This window comes from Gordionus sp. m RMFG-2023, chromosome 2 (assembly GCF_954871325.1).
Source record: "Gordionus sp. m RMFG-2023 chromosome 2, tfGorSpeb1-WG-v2, whole genome shotgun sequence".
Classification (NCBI taxonomy): domain Eukaryota; kingdom Metazoa; phylum Nematomorpha; class Gordioida; order Chordodea; family Parachordodidae; genus Gordionus; species Gordionus sp. m RMFG-2023.
In genome coordinates, this window is record NC_088776.1 from 9675964 (window position 1) to 9695631 (window position 19668).

The 19668-nt window shown below is 26.9% G+C and overlaps 1 protein-coding gene across 1 annotated transcript; it reads right to left on the reverse strand.

Annotated features, from left to right (window-relative positions):
- Nucleotides 1-3299: 3299 nt before the first annotated feature.
- On the reverse strand, nucleotides 3300-5551 carry LOC135923778 (DNA-binding protein HEXBP-like). Its single transcript, XM_065458714.1, has 6 exons — nucleotides 5330-5551; nucleotides 5136-5285; nucleotides 4953-5095; nucleotides 4700-4913; nucleotides 4201-4657; nucleotides 3300-4157 (listed from the first exon to the last, which is right to left on the reverse strand). The coding sequence occupies exons 1-6, from the start codon at nucleotides 5466-5468 to the stop codon at nucleotides 4052-4054; spliced, it is 1209 nt and encodes a 402-aa protein (XP_065314786.1). The 5' UTR covers nucleotides 5469-5551; the 3' UTR covers nucleotides 3300-4051.
- Nucleotides 5552-19668: the final 14117 nt, after the last annotated feature.

Here is a 19668-nt window from a genome sequence, read left to right on the forward strand (position 1 = left end):
ATAAATTAAACTAATGCTTTTTATTATGTTATATTATTGTATTTCCTTTATATTAATGGATATAGAAGAGTATTTTAATTCTTTACATAATATTTACATTCTAATTTGTAATTTCCTTCTAATCTAAGACATTTCTAACAAAATCTCAATTTTAGGAAATCATTTATATTTTAAAGCTGTATTCCATAATTATTTTAACATTGTATTAAGAGAAAATTGTTTAATATCAATTTCTACCTGTTTCTTTAATAATTTTTTATATTCTATACTTAGATATAGTGTTATATAATTAAAAAGCTTATAAACAAATTAATTATTCAATTCATTTATATCAATTAGTTCAATAAAATATTAAAATCATAATTAACATACTATGTCTATATTCTATATAAAAATATATAATCAAAAGAAGAGAAATTAAAAAAAAATATATAGATTTGGTCGACGGGGCTTAATGACCCATGTATAGATATACAGTTGGATCGATAAATTTCGATTAATATTCTTTGTCGTAGGTAGAAGCCTTCTTTTGGATCATCTGTAATTAAAAGTAACCTTTGTCCTATTGTTTTGAATAATTTTAGGGCTTGGGGTCCATTTGATCCACATGTGTCTGAGCCGGAACAAACAAAAGATTATTAAGGTGGCTATATTTTGGATGATATTTTTTTAAATCAAGTTTTACCTAGTGTAGTAAATAATGGTATTAATTTTTTCTGCCAATTTTTTCTCACAAATGAATGAGAAAAGTGTAAAAGTGTGCATGCGACTAATTAAAATTTAATGTGTCGTTAAACCAATTAAAAAAAATTTATGTATATATAAAGGATGGAGTTGACAGAAAAAAATCTGGCAAAATGATTTAGACATGTATAATCCCAAGCGAGGGGTATATCTTGGTTCCAAGGGACTAGCATCATTCTATCAGGTCTGGTTTGATTATCAGGGCTGAGGCCAGAGGTTCCAGCGTAGAAGGAATATTTGTGGATTTCAAGATTCTATTGATGATCGAATTGAAGGCATAGTGTCTGGATATGCCTTTTGAAAAATCACAGTGAAGGGGGTAATGTCCAAGGGTATCGATATTAGTTTCACATAGGACACATGATGTCGGCGTTACGATTTCAGAGCCTAAACGAAGACTAATAGCTATTAAAAGTCGTTTGGTTAGTAAAGCCTAAATAAGAATTAGGTATAGTTTTCAATTCGTAACCAAGATGGCATATGGCTGAGGCTGGAATTATTTGATCTGGCAAGAGTCGTATTGTTGCCATTCTCTATATGGGTTGGGTTTAGGTGAAGATAGAGCAATGAAAATTTTCGGCTTGAAGCAATTTTGTTCCAAAGGTCTAATGCTGCTATATGATGTGGATCGATAGTATACAAGTCTCCAAGTGTGTAACGAAATTTAGCAACTGAGGATAAAAAGGTTGAAATGCTTAAGGATATGGGGAAATGGATACCTATATCACCTAGCTTTGGTGGAAGGGTAGCTTGAATCCAGGAGTGATAAGAATTTGATATTTAAAATAGATTTAAGAGTATTTTTTTAAATGAACTTCAAGATCTAGGGGACATGAAAATTGTTGATGAACGAATGGCATGTACAATTTTATGAATGAATAAAAAAAATTTTAAGTAAATAAAAAGTCTGAGGATGTTAGAAATAGGTTCTAAATCGTTAAAAATTGGGAATCTAGTTATCTCCTAGAAAACTTCTATGATTCCCAAAACTGGGATTTTGGATATCATCCATTTTAGCAACTTTTTTTTTAAATTTTCGATTTAAATACAAGTGTTTATTCCCCTAGCATCTATTAATATTAATTTCAAATTTCCTTTAAAAATTTTCTAGGAGATATAAGCCAGAGTCCCAATTTTTAGCAATTTAGAACGGGAACCAGATGTTTAGTGTATGGACATATAGTTTTTTCATCATTGGGGGGCATAGTATCACTGGAAAAGATATGTTGATAGATAGTTGAATTTACATTGCATAAATTGATTTTATTATCAATAAGCTTAGCCTATTTTTATCTGTCAGAAGCTTATTGAAAGAATGTATAGGTTGTTTGTGTATATCAAAATAGCTAGTATGATTTGAATTCAATTATTTTGAAATTTTGTGTTAAATTTGATTTTGATATTGGAAGTTGTAGTTAAATAAATGATAAGAGATCTAAACCTTTGATATTATTTAACAAGGTTAAAATAGGTAATAGTTTTTGTGAATATAGGTTTCGAGCAACTTTTAGAATGCAAGCTGTGGGTGAGATTTTCCTTCATAAATTTATATACCCATTTTTGTGCTTAAACAATAGAGGTTGAATTAATATTATTATATGGGCTTGATTTAGGGATTGTTTTTGTATTGAAGGTATTGTTAAAACTTGAAATTGTAGGAATTATTTCCATATTGATGCTATTATAAGGGCATGATAATAAGATGGTGCCATAACAAGTTTGTTATTGTTAAAGAAAGTGCCTGATGAAGGACATCTGTTGGCATGTTTACCATAACAAATAATTTTACTCCCTTTTATTAGGGATACATTGCTGTTGAATGTGGGACATAACACTATTATGCAAAATTTTTATAAATGATTATAGCTTTATATTGAAAGATTCTTGATTTACAAAACAAAACTTATCTAAACTTCAATTTGGGTCAGGTGGATGGCTGTTGATATTATTGTATTTTAAAGCTTTAACAATGTTGTATGGAAAAATACTCTACTATTTATGACCTACCAAATATATTTTAAGTCTAAAATGAGTTTGTTATAAAATTAAATTAGTGTAAACTTAAAATTCTAGAACTTTTAATACAACAAAAATTATAATTTTCCAAGGGTAGGAAAATTCTGATAAAATTTTAAGATAATATCTTGCTTGGCATTGTATTCTAACTTTAAAAAAATCAAATTTTTTAATACTGATTAGATATAATATATTAATTTGATCTTTTTATTAAAAAATTTGTTATCTAGTTCTACCTAATGTTAAACAATTTTTTAAAAAGGCAAACTAGATGCTTTAGTCAGATAATTTTTGCCTAAGCCTTGAGATTTATGAACCTTTGTGCCATCTGAGCAAAATCATAGTAAAATATTAAATTAACCATTAAAAGTGGCTCAATTTGAGGCAATCAACCATATAGTCCTACCCAATAAGCATTCCGCAAAATGGTGTTTTTTAGTGCACCCACACCAATAAAGAAAAAGATTTGCTCAGGATGGTTCCCATTCTTTACTTGCAATTCAAATTTCATTTAACTAATTTAAAATAATTACAACAGATATTGATAAAGATCATTTATTATAATATAGGTTTTTATAATATATATATATATATGAATATCAAAAAATATATGACATCAATCTTATATAAATTTTTGAAATAAAAAAATAATAAATTTGCAATAATTTGTAAAAAAAAATACATGAGTGTTCATGGGTGGGTATAAAATTATGTTGGAAGGGGCTTATAAAAAACAGAAGTAGCTTGGAGCTGATTATGATTTGTAAAATAACGGTGAGTTAATGATATTGTTAAATTTTTGGCTAATGTCAATTTAAGAGAATTTTAAAACATTGATATATATTACTCTTGGGGCGATGAGTATGAGAAACCTACAGGGGATAATGAATATCGCCTAATAGTTTACTGATCCTGGTGAAAGGGCTTATATTATTTGTGAATTCACCAAAATACATATATTTACAGAAAACACAAATCTCATATTTTCTATTTATAAAACTTTTTATCTGTGAACAAATTAAGCAACACAAAGAAAATTATCTATTTAGGAATATAGTATAAAGTGGGGTAAAGTAAATCAAAGATATCAATTTGGTACGCTATAACTATAATATAAAGGAAACTTCAAAATAACTCATGTATATAATAAGAAATGTCCAAAAAATACAAAACTTTTTACAAATTTTGGATATAAACATTTAATCCATTATAAATGATATTCTAACCCAAAAAAATTGTAAATTGAAAACAATCTATTCTTCTTGTAAATTGGTCATTATAATTTGGTAATTCAAGCTTCTGACACCAATTCCTCACAGTTCACAGATATATGACCAAATTTCTGGCACTTGAAGCATTTTTTACATGAATCACTACTGTGACCAGGTATCGAGCACCTTTCAAATATTAAAAATACATAACATTTATATCATTATATACTTGTCACATATCTGATCATCATTTTCTTTACAGTCTCTTGCAATATGTCCAATTTGACCACATTTATAGCAATCCTGATTTGATGAACTTCTTACATTCCCTTCAGGGCAATTTCGATTGATATGTCCACTTTTGCCACAATTGTAGCATGATCTACCATTGCTTGCATTAGATTCAGTACAATCCTTGCTTATATGGCCAGTTTTTTTGCATGTGTAACAAGTTCTATTATCTTCTCTCCTACCTCCTCCATTATTAGAAGAACCCTTGTCTGGGCAATCTCTAGCAATATGTCCATGATTACCACATTGATAACATTCTCTGTTATCCTCTCTGTCATTAGATCTTGGGGTACTTGAGGTGCAGTCTCTTGCAAAATGACCAGCCTCTCCACATTTAAAGCATTTTTGATCATCCATACTTTTTTGAAATCTACCATTTCTTCCCCCAAAAGAATCTAAAATACAAAATTATATATATTCATATTATTGAAAAATACCTTGATTATTATCAAAACCATTGTCATTATTGTCCCTATCAAAATTATCTTGATTAAAGTTTCTACGCCTATTTCGGCTTCCTCCCTGTTCCCATCTAGGCTCTGTGCAATTTCTACTTATATGGTCAGATTTTCCACAATTTCTGCATTTTTCCTCATCAAAAGAATTTGGGCAATCTCTGCTAAAATGCCCTGGTTTCTTGCAACTAAAACACTTAAAAACAAAATTAGGTATTTAGATGTTAATGCATACTGATTTCTCATTTCTATTGTTTTTCTCTTGGCAATCTCTAGACAAATGGCCTGGTTGATTGCATATATAACATGTCTTACTATTATTGCTGCTTTCAGTACAGTCACGTTGCACATGTCCAGGTTTTCCACAATTGAAACAAGCTAAGATCATTTTAAAACTTTTTTATAAAAGAATATTTACATGAATTATTTCTTTCGCCTCTTGGGGAGTCATCCGAAGCTTCAGTGCAATTACGAGCTATGTGCCCTACTTTATTACACTTATAGCACTTGTCGCCTTCTTTACATTCTCTGGCGAAGTGCCCAGATTTATTACATTTGTAACATTTCTCTATGAATTAATTTTATTATATAATTTAAACATCACTCACGAACCTCCTCCTGCCGATGAACCTTTAAAATTTCCGCTCCTTCCAGTACCACCACTACCACCTTCAGGTCTCTTAGAAACTTTTGGTTTTGTGCATTCCCGTGACATATGGCCACTTTTTCCACAATTATAACAAGAACTCATTATATCAATCTGCAACCTTTCTCGAAACTATCAATTCAATTTAACAAATATGGCGAATTTGGTTAAAAATCAATTCCGTTTAAATATAACTCGGCTATAAAAATATACGTTTAAATACTGTTAAAATATAAAATAAATTTAAGAATTATATAATATATAATGTAAATAAATTATAAATTAACAGAGGTAATTTTTGTATAATAACTTTATTTATATTATTTCTGAAATATCTAATATGTATAAAATACATATCAAATAATGTTATTTTAACATGTTTATTAGAATTTATATAATCATATGGTTTTAAATAATATATTTTATGATTGAACAAAACATTTTTTTTAAATTTATAGGTCCGTAACAATGAAAGTCTAGTGCTTATGTAAACCATTTGATTATATATATTTCTTTTCAATTAGTGTTGTTAAACGGCTCGTTTTGAGCCGATTTTTAAAACGGCTAACTCAATATTTCATCCAGAAAAAAACTATATAAGCCTGAAGATTTTGCTCATAGAAGGAACAATGGTGTAGACATATATTAACGAAATCTCGAGGCTTATGCAAAATTTTTCTGGCTAAAATATTGAGTTAGCCGTTTTAAAAAATCGGCTCATAACAAGCCGTTTAGCAACACTATTTTTAACAAAGCGTGTCAGGGATAAAAAATATGGTGATAGAAAGTGAATCTAGGCCCAATCATTGTTTTAATTTAGATGATGCGAGTAAAATTAGAGAGGTCCACAATCAATAAAATTACATTAAAATAGGGTTACCAGTAGGAAATTTAAACGAGTTAAGAAAATTTTATTGATTTATAAAAAATCGCTTATTTTTATTGCATTTATATATCAATAATTTTAAATAATTAAAATCTAACAGAATGTGTATATAACTCATCGTCTACATGAGCGGGAGGGGTAGGAACAGTTTGCATCCTATTTTTTTGAGGGTGTAGGGGGTAAGCTGCTTTAATGGGGGTCGGATCAATTTTTGGGGGGTTATCTATTAAATTTTGAGATGAAATAGGACAAAATTAATTGCTGTAAAAATTAATACTTTTATTATAGAATTATTATAATACAATTATCGACCAAATCTATATATTGCAAACAATCATACATATTGTTTTCCAAATAAAACTTTCTGCTATCCTTTTAAATTACATTTAAAAGGTTTAGATATATCAGCAAGCTCATAATGCCATAATAATTAATTCATTGTAAATAATGGAGATTTTGATTGAATTTTTATCTAAAAAATAAATTCTTTATAATCAAAAAAATAAATTTTTATAATCAAAAAAATAAATTCTTTATAATCAAAATAATAAATTCTTTATAATCAAAAAAATAAATTCTTTATAATCAAAAAAATAAATTAATTATAATCAAAAAATTAGTTGGTAGAGATAGATAAATTTAAGTTATCTTTATAAATTCTTCAAAATAAAAAGACACCGCCGCCGAAGGCGGCGAAAATTTTTTAGGGGGGGGGTAGGCAAAAGTTTTTGAAGGGGGTTTGCATCCAATGAAAATCCTGTCATTTGCAGATATTTTAATTTATATATTTGGCTCTATCTCTAAAAATTTATAACAATTTTAGCATAAAAACGATGGATTCAAAATTATATTGCGTGATATAATTTCTCTTTATGAAGTCCGTGGATACTCATTTGTTCATTTACTTTCGATTAGTGTTGTTAAAAAGTCGAGTTCATCCGACTCCGAATCAGAGTCTCGAGTCGTTAGTCGAATATGTCGACTAACTCAAACTCAAGTTGTGAATTCAAGTTGTGAATTCAAGTTATGAACAGGGTTGTCACCCCCATCAGCGGGAGACTCCCGCAATTTTTTAGTTTACACGCAGACATTTCTCTCCCGCAAAACTACCGAAATTGGAAATCTCCCACAAAAATCTACGGCAATTTTTTTTAAAAGTTTTTAACGTTTTTAATATATAAATAATAATTTTGAGAGACAGTAATTGATTATCTTTATATTTTTAAAATAAATTTTAAATATTTATTCGAAAAACATGTCTAGTTTGTAAATTTCTTTCTATCCTGTTTTATTTTTATCCAAAAATAAATCAATATCATTTCCTTCATCATTACAGAGGAGTATTTCAACATCGATTGCAAACAAAAATATTATCCAAAAATAATAAATAATACAGATGCAACTACAGTTGCGGAAATCGTATACATTTATCATGTAGTTCAACATTCACAGAGCTATATCATCACAATGTGGGTCGAATCTTTTTCTTATGATATTTAACGACTCCAATATAAGTGCAAACCTTACTTGTGGTAGAACAAAAAGGAACAAGGCTATCACAAGTGTTTTAGTACCCGAATCCTAGAGGTCAATTCTAGACGATTTGAAAGATGGGCATCCATATGCAATTCTGACAGATGCATCTAAGGGAAATATTAAAACATTTCCCTTGATCTTTTGCTATTTCAACATAAGAACATTTCAATAAAACTGTTAAATTTTTTTCCTCGGATAGTGAAAAATTCAACGATGTAGCTAACCACATAATGTAAATATAGCTGATTCAGGGTTATCAATGAATTGCATGTCAGCTTTCTGTGCTGATAATGTCTGTAAATTTTGGCAAAAACCAAAGTGTATTTACCTAATTGAGGCAGCACAATAATGAATTAATACCAATTAACTGTATATGCCATATACTACATGATTCTTGCAAGAAGGCAATGACTATCTGTGGATGTAGAAATAATTATGATGAGATATTTTAACGAATTTAATTCATCAACTAAAAGAGTTAATGAATTAAAAGAGTGGATGGAGTGGTCTGACTTGGAATGGTGTGAGTTGTAGGTGCTTATCGTTAATACTTGCCATCGATAGAATTTTAACCCTCAAAAAAAGCTGTCCTAAAATTTTGAAAATTTTTTTCAAGTATGAAATGGCAGAAGCATATTTGGGATTGGTTTCACATGTAGGAAATTAACTTCATGCAGTTAATATTCAGTTGCAATCAGAATATTCTTTATTAATAAAGATTCACAAAATCATGCTACAGCTCTGTTCATCTCTACAGTTAAAAATTGATAATAAATTTTATGACACTCTTGCTAAAAATATTAAATGTTCAAATAATACTCTAATTAATACATCTTTAAATGAAGCAGATATTTTTATTAAGACAATTTTAGAATATTTACGATCAAAATTTGATTTTAATAACTCTATTTACAAATGTATAAATATTATGACCTTGGAATAGAAACTGTCAATTGATGGTTTTTGTAATTTAATAAATATATTAAAAATACAAAAGACATTGATGTCTTGTTTGAGGAGATTGTAATTCTCTCTATTTTTTATGATTCGCCAGAATACTTAAAGTTAAATTGTCTAAAAGCGAGGAGAAATGGGTAGAATTATAACAATAAATCCCCATGCTTGGAAAAAAAATTGCGAGTATGTCTTCTTTACCTCATTTTAATGCCTTATCCGAGCATTTTTAGCCTGATGAGGACTGCCTGGAAAAAGGATTACTTTAACAACATTAGGGGCCGAGCTAATAGTTAAACAAATTTATAAAATGTCATGCCAGGAATTTTATAAATATCTCAATAACGACGGTAAATGTTTAGTTCCATTATTTAAATCTCAATTAATATATAATTAACATTATATTTAATTTTCCATATATTTTTATTTATACATTCGCATAAAATAATATATTTATTACATTGTAAATCAAAAATAGAGAGCATTACAATATCCTCAAACAAGACATCAATGTCTATCTCTATCGGTATTTTTAAAATATTTAAACATTTTAATATAGTTTTATCAATGGCACCATAAAATTTATTGTCAATGATCGTAAAATTTGAAGATCTTTTATTTTTTAAAAATTTTGTATAACGATCTTCAAAGATCTTCATGATATTTATTTTTTTACCCCTTTATTAAAAGCCCAGATGTTTTTCAATTTTATTAATATAATATTTCTTTTATGTTTTATACCTCTCCTCCTGCCTTGATGAAAATTGAAAAACATCTGGGCTTTTAATAAAGGGGTAAAAAAATAAATATCATGAAGATCTTTGAAGATCGTTACACAAAATTTTTAAAAAATAAAAGATCTTCAAATTACGATCTTCAAAGATCTTGCTCAAATTTTTGAGCTAGATCTCGCTCAAAAATCTTCAAAGAAGATCTTTTGTACAACTCTGCATCTGCACCATAATTTTGTGAATCTTTGTTAAGATTCTTCTGCTTGCAACTGCATATTAACAGTATGTAGTAGATTTCCTACGTGTGAAATCATTCCTAAATATACCCCTGCCATTAATTACTGAAAAAAACTTTCAAAATGTTAGGGCAGCTTTTATAATCTTTATTTAAGAAATATTTAAAGGTTTATAAAATTTTAAAATTCTATAGATGGTATTAGGAACATATCGCAACCAACTTTGTGCTGACTCAATTTTGTAAATACACTCTGGTCTTTTCCAAATTCACTGAAGCATTAACAGATCAGAAAGTTGACATGTAATTTATTGATAATCCCGAATCTGCTATATTTACCATTATGGTTAGCTATGTCTTTGGATTTTTCACTATTTGAGGGGAAAAAAATTAATAGTTTTCTTGAAACGTCGTTGATTTTGTTGAAATAGAGTAGGATCAAAAGAAATATTTTAATATTTCCCTTATTAGATGCATCTGTTAAAATTGCATATGTATGCCCATCGTCAAGAATTGACCTCATGAATTCAGGTTCTAAAACATTGATGATATCCTTGCTCATTTTTGTTCTACAACTAAAGTTTTCATTTATCTTGGAGTCGTTAAATATTATGGGGAAAGATTCTACCTACATTGTAATGATAAGTAGCTCTGTGAATGTTGTAGTACAAGATAAGTGATTACATTAACTGCAATCATAGTTGCATCTGTATTATTTCTTATTTTTGGAGAATATTTTTGTTTTGCAATGGATGTAGATACACTCTCCTGCACTGATTATAATAATGTGATTGAACAATAATAAATAAAATAATTATCATTAAAATGAGTAAAATATTACCTTATTATATATTTAAACGTGATACGTGATAATTAGGCGCCTATCCCTATAATGTTATACACACACACACAAGGTAGATTTCCAATTGCGGATGTTTTGCGGGACATTCGCATAAAATATATTTTTTACATTGTAAATTAAAATCGTTTGTTTTTTTATAAAATTTTATCTTGTTTACATTCTTTTTTATAAATTAATATATTTTAATAAATCAAGATGTTATTTTATTTTGAAAAATAGTTACCGAATTTGTATTTATATAAACTAATTATAAAAAATAATAGGCTGATAATTAAGTCAATTCAAAATCCCGGCCCGGCCGGAATTTTGCGGGCCTTTTTTAGCAAATTTTTTATTTCTATCGCAATTTTCATATTTCTCCCGCAATTTTTATATTTCTCCCGCAAAATACCGATTTTCTCCAGCAATTTGAAAATTTTGACATGGCAACCCTGGTCAAGACTCAAGTTGGAAGTCTAAAGTAAAAAAATGTAAAAACAAAAAATATTTAATAATAACTAATGTTATTTGTCCTCAAGTCAATCATTTGTTTTCACGATTCAAATGAGAAGTAATGTAAAAAACAGATCTTTGAAATATTCGTCCTCTAGTCGACTCAAGTTCATAAAATATTCATCCTCTAGTCGACTCAAGTTGGCAACATTTTTTTGACCCAAAACTTGGCTCAGTTTTCGACTCAGTCGACTCGATTCAGTCGTTTAACAACACTAATTATATGCATTTTCAAAAGGAATTTTATTCAAACAAATAAGGTCAATAAAAAATACCTAAAATGTTAATATAATAAAAATTTATTAAGGTTTTAGTCTTAACACAAAATTGAAATATAAAATATAATAAATTATGAATAACAAGAAAAAAAAATATAAATTGATAATAAATTAGTGTCGAGAATAATACGTTATTTGAATGAAAAACATTGATATTTATTAAAATAAATTTAATTTATCATCACCAATGATATATCATTAATCGTCACGTAACAAAAACTTATTTGTTATTATGATATTACGTAAATAATAAATTGTTGGTTAGCGTAGTCGAAAAATTAGTCATTATAATTTGAGATAAGTTATATTTTGTTTTATTTAAGATATTATTTTATTTTGCATAATTTTTTATTTCATTTTTTATTAATACTATAAAGTTAGATTATATTATTTTTATATAAAGTCTTAGCATTAAATAATTTTATTTCAGGATATTAATTTTGATAAAAAAGAATAGCAAATTACAAGAGGTCAAGCGATATTAAGAATTTTACAATAAGATAATATGATGAATTAGTATTGTTAAACGGCCCGATTTAAGTAGATTTTTTTAAATGGCCCGATGATTTAAGTCAAAATAATACTATGTAAGCCTGGAGTTCGCTCATAGATGGCAGATAAGTTTGGACATGAGCGGGAAGGAGGATGGAGTATAAAAACAGTTTGCTTCCACTTTTTAAGGGCGGGGGAGGGTAGGCATTTAAGGGTGGTAGATTAGGAATAGAATAAATTTATTTAAGGGTTGGATATTAAATTTTTAGATGAAATAGGGCAAAAGGTATTGATGTAACATTTATTATAGACTTATAAATCTTTCAAAAATTTATATTGCAATAGACATTATTTCTAAATAAAACTTGGATAATTTTTTAACATCATTCCAAAAGTAATTTAAAAGGGTTAGACGTTCTATCAGTAAACTTATATTCATGCCAAACAATATACTATAATAATGCATTTATTATAAATGAGGGAGTTTTAAATTGAATTCATGTTCTAAAAAATAATTTTTAATTATACAAGGCTATAGAGATAACCACGACACGTAAGACCGATGTGAAATTTAGGGGGTATGATGGCAGCGCCATTAAAATTACAGTCATAGCTAAAGTCAGCGTGATGTATGAAGACAACATCCAAATTCTGGAGGTCATAGTGATGTATAGCGATATGTACCCTTTGCTAGGACGTATATGGCTACCAGGGGCGTCGCTAGATTTTACAATCTCAGGGGGCTCAACTAAAAAAATTTTTATGGTCGGCTTCGCCCCCACATACCCTCCAATTTGCGGGCCTTCGGTTCGCTTTTGCCCCGCCTTCGGCCTGGTTTTTTATTAATATTTTATACTTTTTTAAAATTTGTTAACTTTTAATAATTATTCTGAATTTCATATTTTGTCATTTTTTATATTATGCATACAAATTAAATGGCATATAAATAATTAAAACAATACAAGACATTTTTAAAATTATTTTTTTTAATACAAATCTATTTATTACAGTATAAAATATTTTCGATTGCTGATATAAAAAAAATTTGCGATTAAAGAATTACAAGTGATAAAAAAATTAATTAATTCAAACAGCCACAATTGATAATGGTTTTTAAAAACCACATAATACTAAATATAATTCTCTGTTACCAGACAATGTTTTATAGAATGGACTAATAAGGAAAAATTTATAGGCCTAAACCAAATCAATCAAATCATAAAACTATATTGTGGTTAGAGCTTCCTTTTAGATGACATGATGGAAGCTAGATAAGTAATCGAGAAAATTATTATGATATATTAAATTTCTAAAAGATTTTCTTCCATTTTAATGATATATAAACTACTACACGGTTGACCATTATTGTTTATCTAAATTATGCAATCATATGCTCTCAGCCGTTGTAGTAATAATCTTAAATTGCATAGCAACACAAATAATAGATGCTGGTTAATTTGCAGCGATGTAATAAACTAATATCAGAATTTATTATGTTGGATAAATTGATAAAATAAAAACACTAAAAATCTTTGGAAGAAATAATTATGCAAATATATTGAAGCCTGGAGTTATTTACATGGCATGCCATATTAGAAATGAAATATTTTCTAACTATAAAAAAGGACCAGATTGATATGTTGAATTAAGATTTTATATATTGTCGCTATCTTTAAATAATAGTAGTATGTAATAATATCAAAAATATACTTGTATTAAGAATTTAACTCAAAAATGTTTACGAAAAAAAAATAGCTTTCCTAAAAACATGTAAAAAGAGAAGAAAAGATCAAATTTATTACATCTATTGCAGGATGATTAATAAAATGTTTAATTTTAAAAATTATTTATAACTAAATAGGCGTTAAATGCTTGAATGCAAATTGTTACTATCATAGGCGTAGCCAGAGGGGAGGGGCAAGGGGAAATCCCCATTTATCACTTTTTGTAAATATCATTTTTAGCTCGTAAAAAATATCTCCCTTAGTCCTTCCCCCACTCCCTGACCCTCAAATATGTATGCATATATCTAAATAATAATTTAAAAGAAAGAATGTAAAAGTTGATATTTTTTTATAAAACTATTCATCATAATTTATAGATTTTTGGGAAAATAAATTTATAAATATGTAAAATGAACTAAAAATGTTTTTTAATAAATGGAATATAAGCCAAAGATAAGTCTTAAGACAGAAGTGAAATGTATTATAATTATTAATAATAGATCTATAAAATTACTAAATAATATAATATATCAAATATAATTTTTTATAAAGTAGGTAATTTTAATTTATTTATCTTAATAAAAGTAAAATATAATTATAAACCTATTGATAAAATTAAATCATAAATTAAAAAAATATTAAAGCACAATACAAACAGTGGAATATTATATGTCGTAGATTTACAGTATATCTAATTATCAAATGACAATCAAGTGATTTTTACCAATAAAGCGAATTATATATTTTACAGAAAACTATAAAATATTGATAAGGACATCAGAAATTATCTTTTAAAGACATTGTGGAATGAATAATATGAAGATTAAATTTAAACATCATTTTAACATAAAATAAATAGATGGCGTTAAATAATTGAATGCAAATTGTTGCTATATTTAATATCAAGAGCATTGATTATTAAAATTTGTTAAATTATTAGCTGTAATATATTCTCTAACTGTCAAATATGTATGTAAAAGTGGAATTTTATCTAGTATTTTATAACTAATTCTATATAATAGAGTAAAATCAACTATATGTCTACTTACTTTTTATAAATAAATTTCTTATAATTGTTCGGAATAAATCATTACCATGCTTTTATATTAAGGTATATATAATACAAGTAATTTATTATATTTTTATTGTATATAAACTACCCCCCCCCCCCCCCCTCTTAGGAAAATCCTGGCTACGCTTATGGTTACTATATTTATTATCAAAACCATTTATTAGTAAAATTTATTATAATATTAACTATAATATATTATATAACTGTCATATACGTCTATAAAAGTGGCATTTTATCTAATATTAACAACTGTATATAGTAAAGGATTATAAACTATATGTCTATTTACTTTTTATAAAGAAATCTATATATTTATTTGGACCTTGAAAATATTTTTAAGAATAGGTTGATAATAAAATTTAAAAATAAATATACAGTTGATTAGCTTTTGAACTCGGCTAATTACAATAATAAAATTTTTAATTTTCAAATAATATATGATTATAATTATTTAATAAGGGATAGATAAAAATTTAAATAATAAAAGTCAATTAAACTTCAACTGTTAAAGCTAAATTAATATTTAGTGAGTTATTGATATTATATTTTAATACAGAATTTGATTGCAAGCTGACATAGTGAAAATATATATGTATTAATCTAATCTAATAATTAAAATAGTATTTATTTATAAAAATTTAAATAGTCTTATTAATTTCTTAATAATAAAATTAAATCTATATATTACTTAATGGAATTATAATCATTCAGGGGGCAATCAAAAAAGTTTATTTTTAATTCATGGGAATATTAAGGAGCCATTAAAAAAAAAATTTTGCTTCAGGGGGCTATTCAAATTTTTCGGGGGGCTCTCGAGCCCCTGCGCCCTACTAGTGATGCCACTGATGGCTACACGCTACATTTATTGTGGGACGTCACCTCATATGATTCCCCCTAGAGTACCTATGGTAAGAAATTATTAGGCAAATTCCAATTTCACCAGTAATAATAAATGTACCAAAAAGGGAGATCTTCCTGCAACAAACCTAATGGTCAAAATGCTAGATACATTAAGCCTAAAGTTTCTGAATTTCCTCTAAAGATATTAGTTCCTAATGAAATGGTAGGAGCTATAATTGGTAGAAACAGAAATACTATTTACTATTGCTCAACCAAGTCATGCAAAAGATCTATGTGTTAGGAAAAGTCAATCCAGATGCACACTCTACGATGATGCCTAGATATACCACTACAATTAGTGACTTGTAGATAAAGTTATCAACGCTCAAATTATGATCATAGCCAAACTTAAGCAAAGCTACGAAAATGATTTAGCAGTGCAGGATGTACCCAACTTTGAAAGCCCAAGAGCGAAATTTGATGTGTATTTCCATTATGGTGCTGACGATGGCAGAATTGATAACGATTTTAAACGCTCTTTCTTTCTTTCTTTCTTTCTTTCTTTCTTTCTTTAAAAAGTCAATTCAACACCTCCAAGGAGAACTTAGGCGTGGTTTCTTAAGTGATCGACTTTTTGTTCATCAATTAGTTTTTGTTCTTTTTATATCCTTAAGATATATTAAAGTTCCAAAATTTGTATATTTTGTTAAATGATTTAACGTGATTTTTAATTGTTTCAAAATTTAATTTTATCATAAAGTATTCATTAACTTTAAAGATTGATTTTTTATTATTTTTTTTTTTAAAACATTTTATGACTTTTGTTTTTACAGAATAATCTATTAACTTAAATATAACTTTTATTTTTTTAAAATAAAATATATTTTTATTAATTGAATTAATTTGAATTTTAATCAGTATACAAACTAATAGAAACGCGATTTTCTTCATGTAAAGATTTAATATATTTTGACTTTATATTATTCGAATAAATGATATCCAACTAATTCGCATACATTTTCTTTAGTTTTTTAAGAGGGGTTTGCATCCAGTAAATATCCTATCATGTTAGACGCTATTTATCGGTGCCAACAAAATATTATTAGTTTTAAAAAATTAACAAGAAAGGATGCTGTAGAATCACAAATATTTTTTTTTTTAAAACAGAGAGCTATCAGAAAAATTTAATTTTAACAACGAGCAAAATTCTTCTGCATTCTTTTATTATTAATAAATTAAATTCTAGTATATTATAAATATTTAAAAAAAATTAAATCATCGAGTTTATAATCTTTCCAGTTCCAGGATTGTATATCCTAAATAAGAAGAGATATTATGTATTTGATATATAAATAACGATTTAGTTACATTTTATCATGCGAAACTTTATCGCAATGCCACTTTACCACGACGACACTTTACCACGACGACACTTTATCACCACGTCATTTTATTACGATAATACTTTATCACCCAGTCATTTGATAACGCAACAACACTTTATCGTGATGTACTTGATCATTTTTAAAATATGTATTTATTATTATCCTTTTTAAAAGTCAAAACATTTTAAAAAAATTTATGTAAAAAGTAAAATTATTTAAAATAACAATATATAAAAAATAATATGTCAAAAATATAAAAAATATGAAAAATTTAAAAAAATATGATTTAAAATCTAGAAATGTAAATATAATATTTCAAGAGATATTATTTGTCTGAGATAAATGTTTTCTTTGGGATCGCCTGAGATATAAAAGAGTTTTTCAGGAAAAGTGATGCTTCAATAAGTTACCTAGAGTGAAAGTAGTGTCCCCTACAACGGGTAGGAGATATGAAGCAACTACTTCTTAAAATTTGAAGGTAAAATATTGGACTCCCAAAGATGAAAGAGTTACCTTTTTTAAAGTATCTTTATTTATAAAATTTTTTAAAAAAAATTAATTTTAATTTTCTTAACAGTGAAGACACAGATAAGCAAAATATCAATAGCTATATTATTATATATTTCCCAGACGACATATATGTAGACTGATTTTGAAAGCCCATCAAAAATTCGATATTAAATATATCTAATATAAAAAGAATGTGTTAATAATAATCACACTATTATAAGAAGAATAATAATATATCTTGGTTATTTGATTTCTAATAATCAAGTTTTCTAAAGGAAACGCAACAAAAAAACAAGATGATAGGCCTTATAAAACTTATTCCAGATTATTAACATAAATTATATATACAAAATAAATGAAGAAAAAAGAAGGGATAAAAAAAATAAAATGAATTAAAATCCAAACTATATTCCATTCTTTATCTTATATACTAATATAAATACACTTCTTAGAACCATGAAAAATATGGTTATAAAAAACCCATAAGAAATTGAATTTAACAGATGGTTTCCAGTTATATGAAATTACAACCAATAGCTTTAATAAGATATATTGAAAATAAACGCCTAAACGAATTGATAGATAAATAGATATTTAGGTTCATGAACTTACCCCTCGAATTCTTAGTTTGACAAAGCGATGATGGTGCATTAAACATGAGTGAAAGTATCAATGGAGTACAAGCTTTGATTAAAGCTTAGGGTGCCAAAAGAGAAGCTTATATTTGGTGTTATTGTCATCGATTATATATCATTGTTCAATTGCCAATCGATAAAAGAACGGATATATGTTTTAAAAATCTTAGATTAGATTCACATGTATTTCAATAGTGTTAAAAAATATGCAGTGCTCACATATCTTTTTCTAACTGGGCGGTAGTCAGAGAGGGTTTCATGGCTATGACTGAGAAACCTAGAATGGCCATTAAATAATATGTAGGAAACAAATATATATTTAAATTTATGTTTGGATATTTGTAATTCGATTTTGGCTTTCCCTTCCGTAAGTCATGACCTTCAGACCCCTCTTAAATTAGATTTTAAAAATTTAAAAATTTACCTCAATAAATGATTTAAAATTAAGAGATTCCGTATCCCCGTATTCATATACGACATTTATATTTTTTTTACCGTTCAAATTAAAATGAATTATTAATTGCTTATTTAAAAAAATATATATGTAATAATATTTGAATAAACAGTCAATTGTTATTTTTCAAGTAGTAATTTTATATTTTGTGTGAAAAATATCAAATTTGAACATTCAAGTAAAAATTCCAAACATAGAATAAAGTAGCATTGCTACATTTTTCCCCTACTAAATAGTTGATGGCATATTTAGAAATATTTTGGTAAAATATCTTGTATAATTTATTTTAAGCATGGATAAATGATTTAAAATGATAATTATAATTTATTGTAGGACTAAGACCTTATTAGCTTTTGCCATTTTTCCACGCTTCCTTTTATAGCCCATTTGGGATTTGATCGCTTTAGGATCAAAATTATATATATATATTTTTAATTGGGTACACCAACAAGAGCTGGCCATTCAGTCTTCGTGATGATTTCATTCACGTTGTATGTATCTTTCTAAAATTGATAAAAATCAATTCATGGCTTGAAATTCTTCAGTTTAAATATGCTTCATATACATATTAAATATAAAAGGAAGAATAGGGTTATAAATACGGTACTTAATGATATATTATATCTGGAAAGCAAATTTTTAATAATAATCATGTTTTTATTAGTTAATTAAATGCCTAAGTTATTTTTATTTAACGTCGAAAACACGTTAATATATTATTCTTCAGAGAATTCGTTAAATTTCAAATTTCAACAAAATTTATATGGGAGCATTTCCAAAATATTTTACAACATAATAATGACGAAGAAAAGGCTTTAAATTTCAAAAATAAGACAAAGATGTTTATAAAAAATATTATAGAATATATAGAAAAACGGTATGATAATATAGATAATATAGGGAAATATCTTAGCCCTATGAAATTAAAAAAATGTCCAGCATTTTAACAATTTCAAAAATTATTATTAATTATAAAATATCAAATATAGATACAGATATTCTCTTTGAAAAATATTCACATTTCTATTCCTATTATGAAAATCAATTGAAAAAAGATCTGAATGCGCAAGAAAAATAAATGGATTTCCTTTCTAATAAAAACTCACCTTTGATAGAGAAAATATGCAATTTTCTTTTTCTATTCCTCATTCAAATGCGTCATCAGAGAGAATATTCAGTCTAATGACTACTGCTTGGCGATTAAATTAAAAAAAAAATA

Excerpts from the sequence above, each read along its gene's own strand:
- LOC135923778 (XM_065458714.1), bottom strand. The coding sequence starts at position 5,468 with ATGAGTTCTTGTTATAATTGTGGAAAAAGTGGCCATATGTCACGGGAA. Across the intron at positions 4,914-4,952 it reads ACAATAGAAATGAGAAATCA|TGTTTTAGTTGCAAGAAACC; the intron begins GTATGCATTAAC and ends TTTGTTTTTAAG. Across the intron at positions 4,158-4,200 it reads GATGATCAGATATGTGACAA|GTGCTCGATACCTGGTCACA; the intron begins GTATATAATGAT and ends AATATTTGAAAG.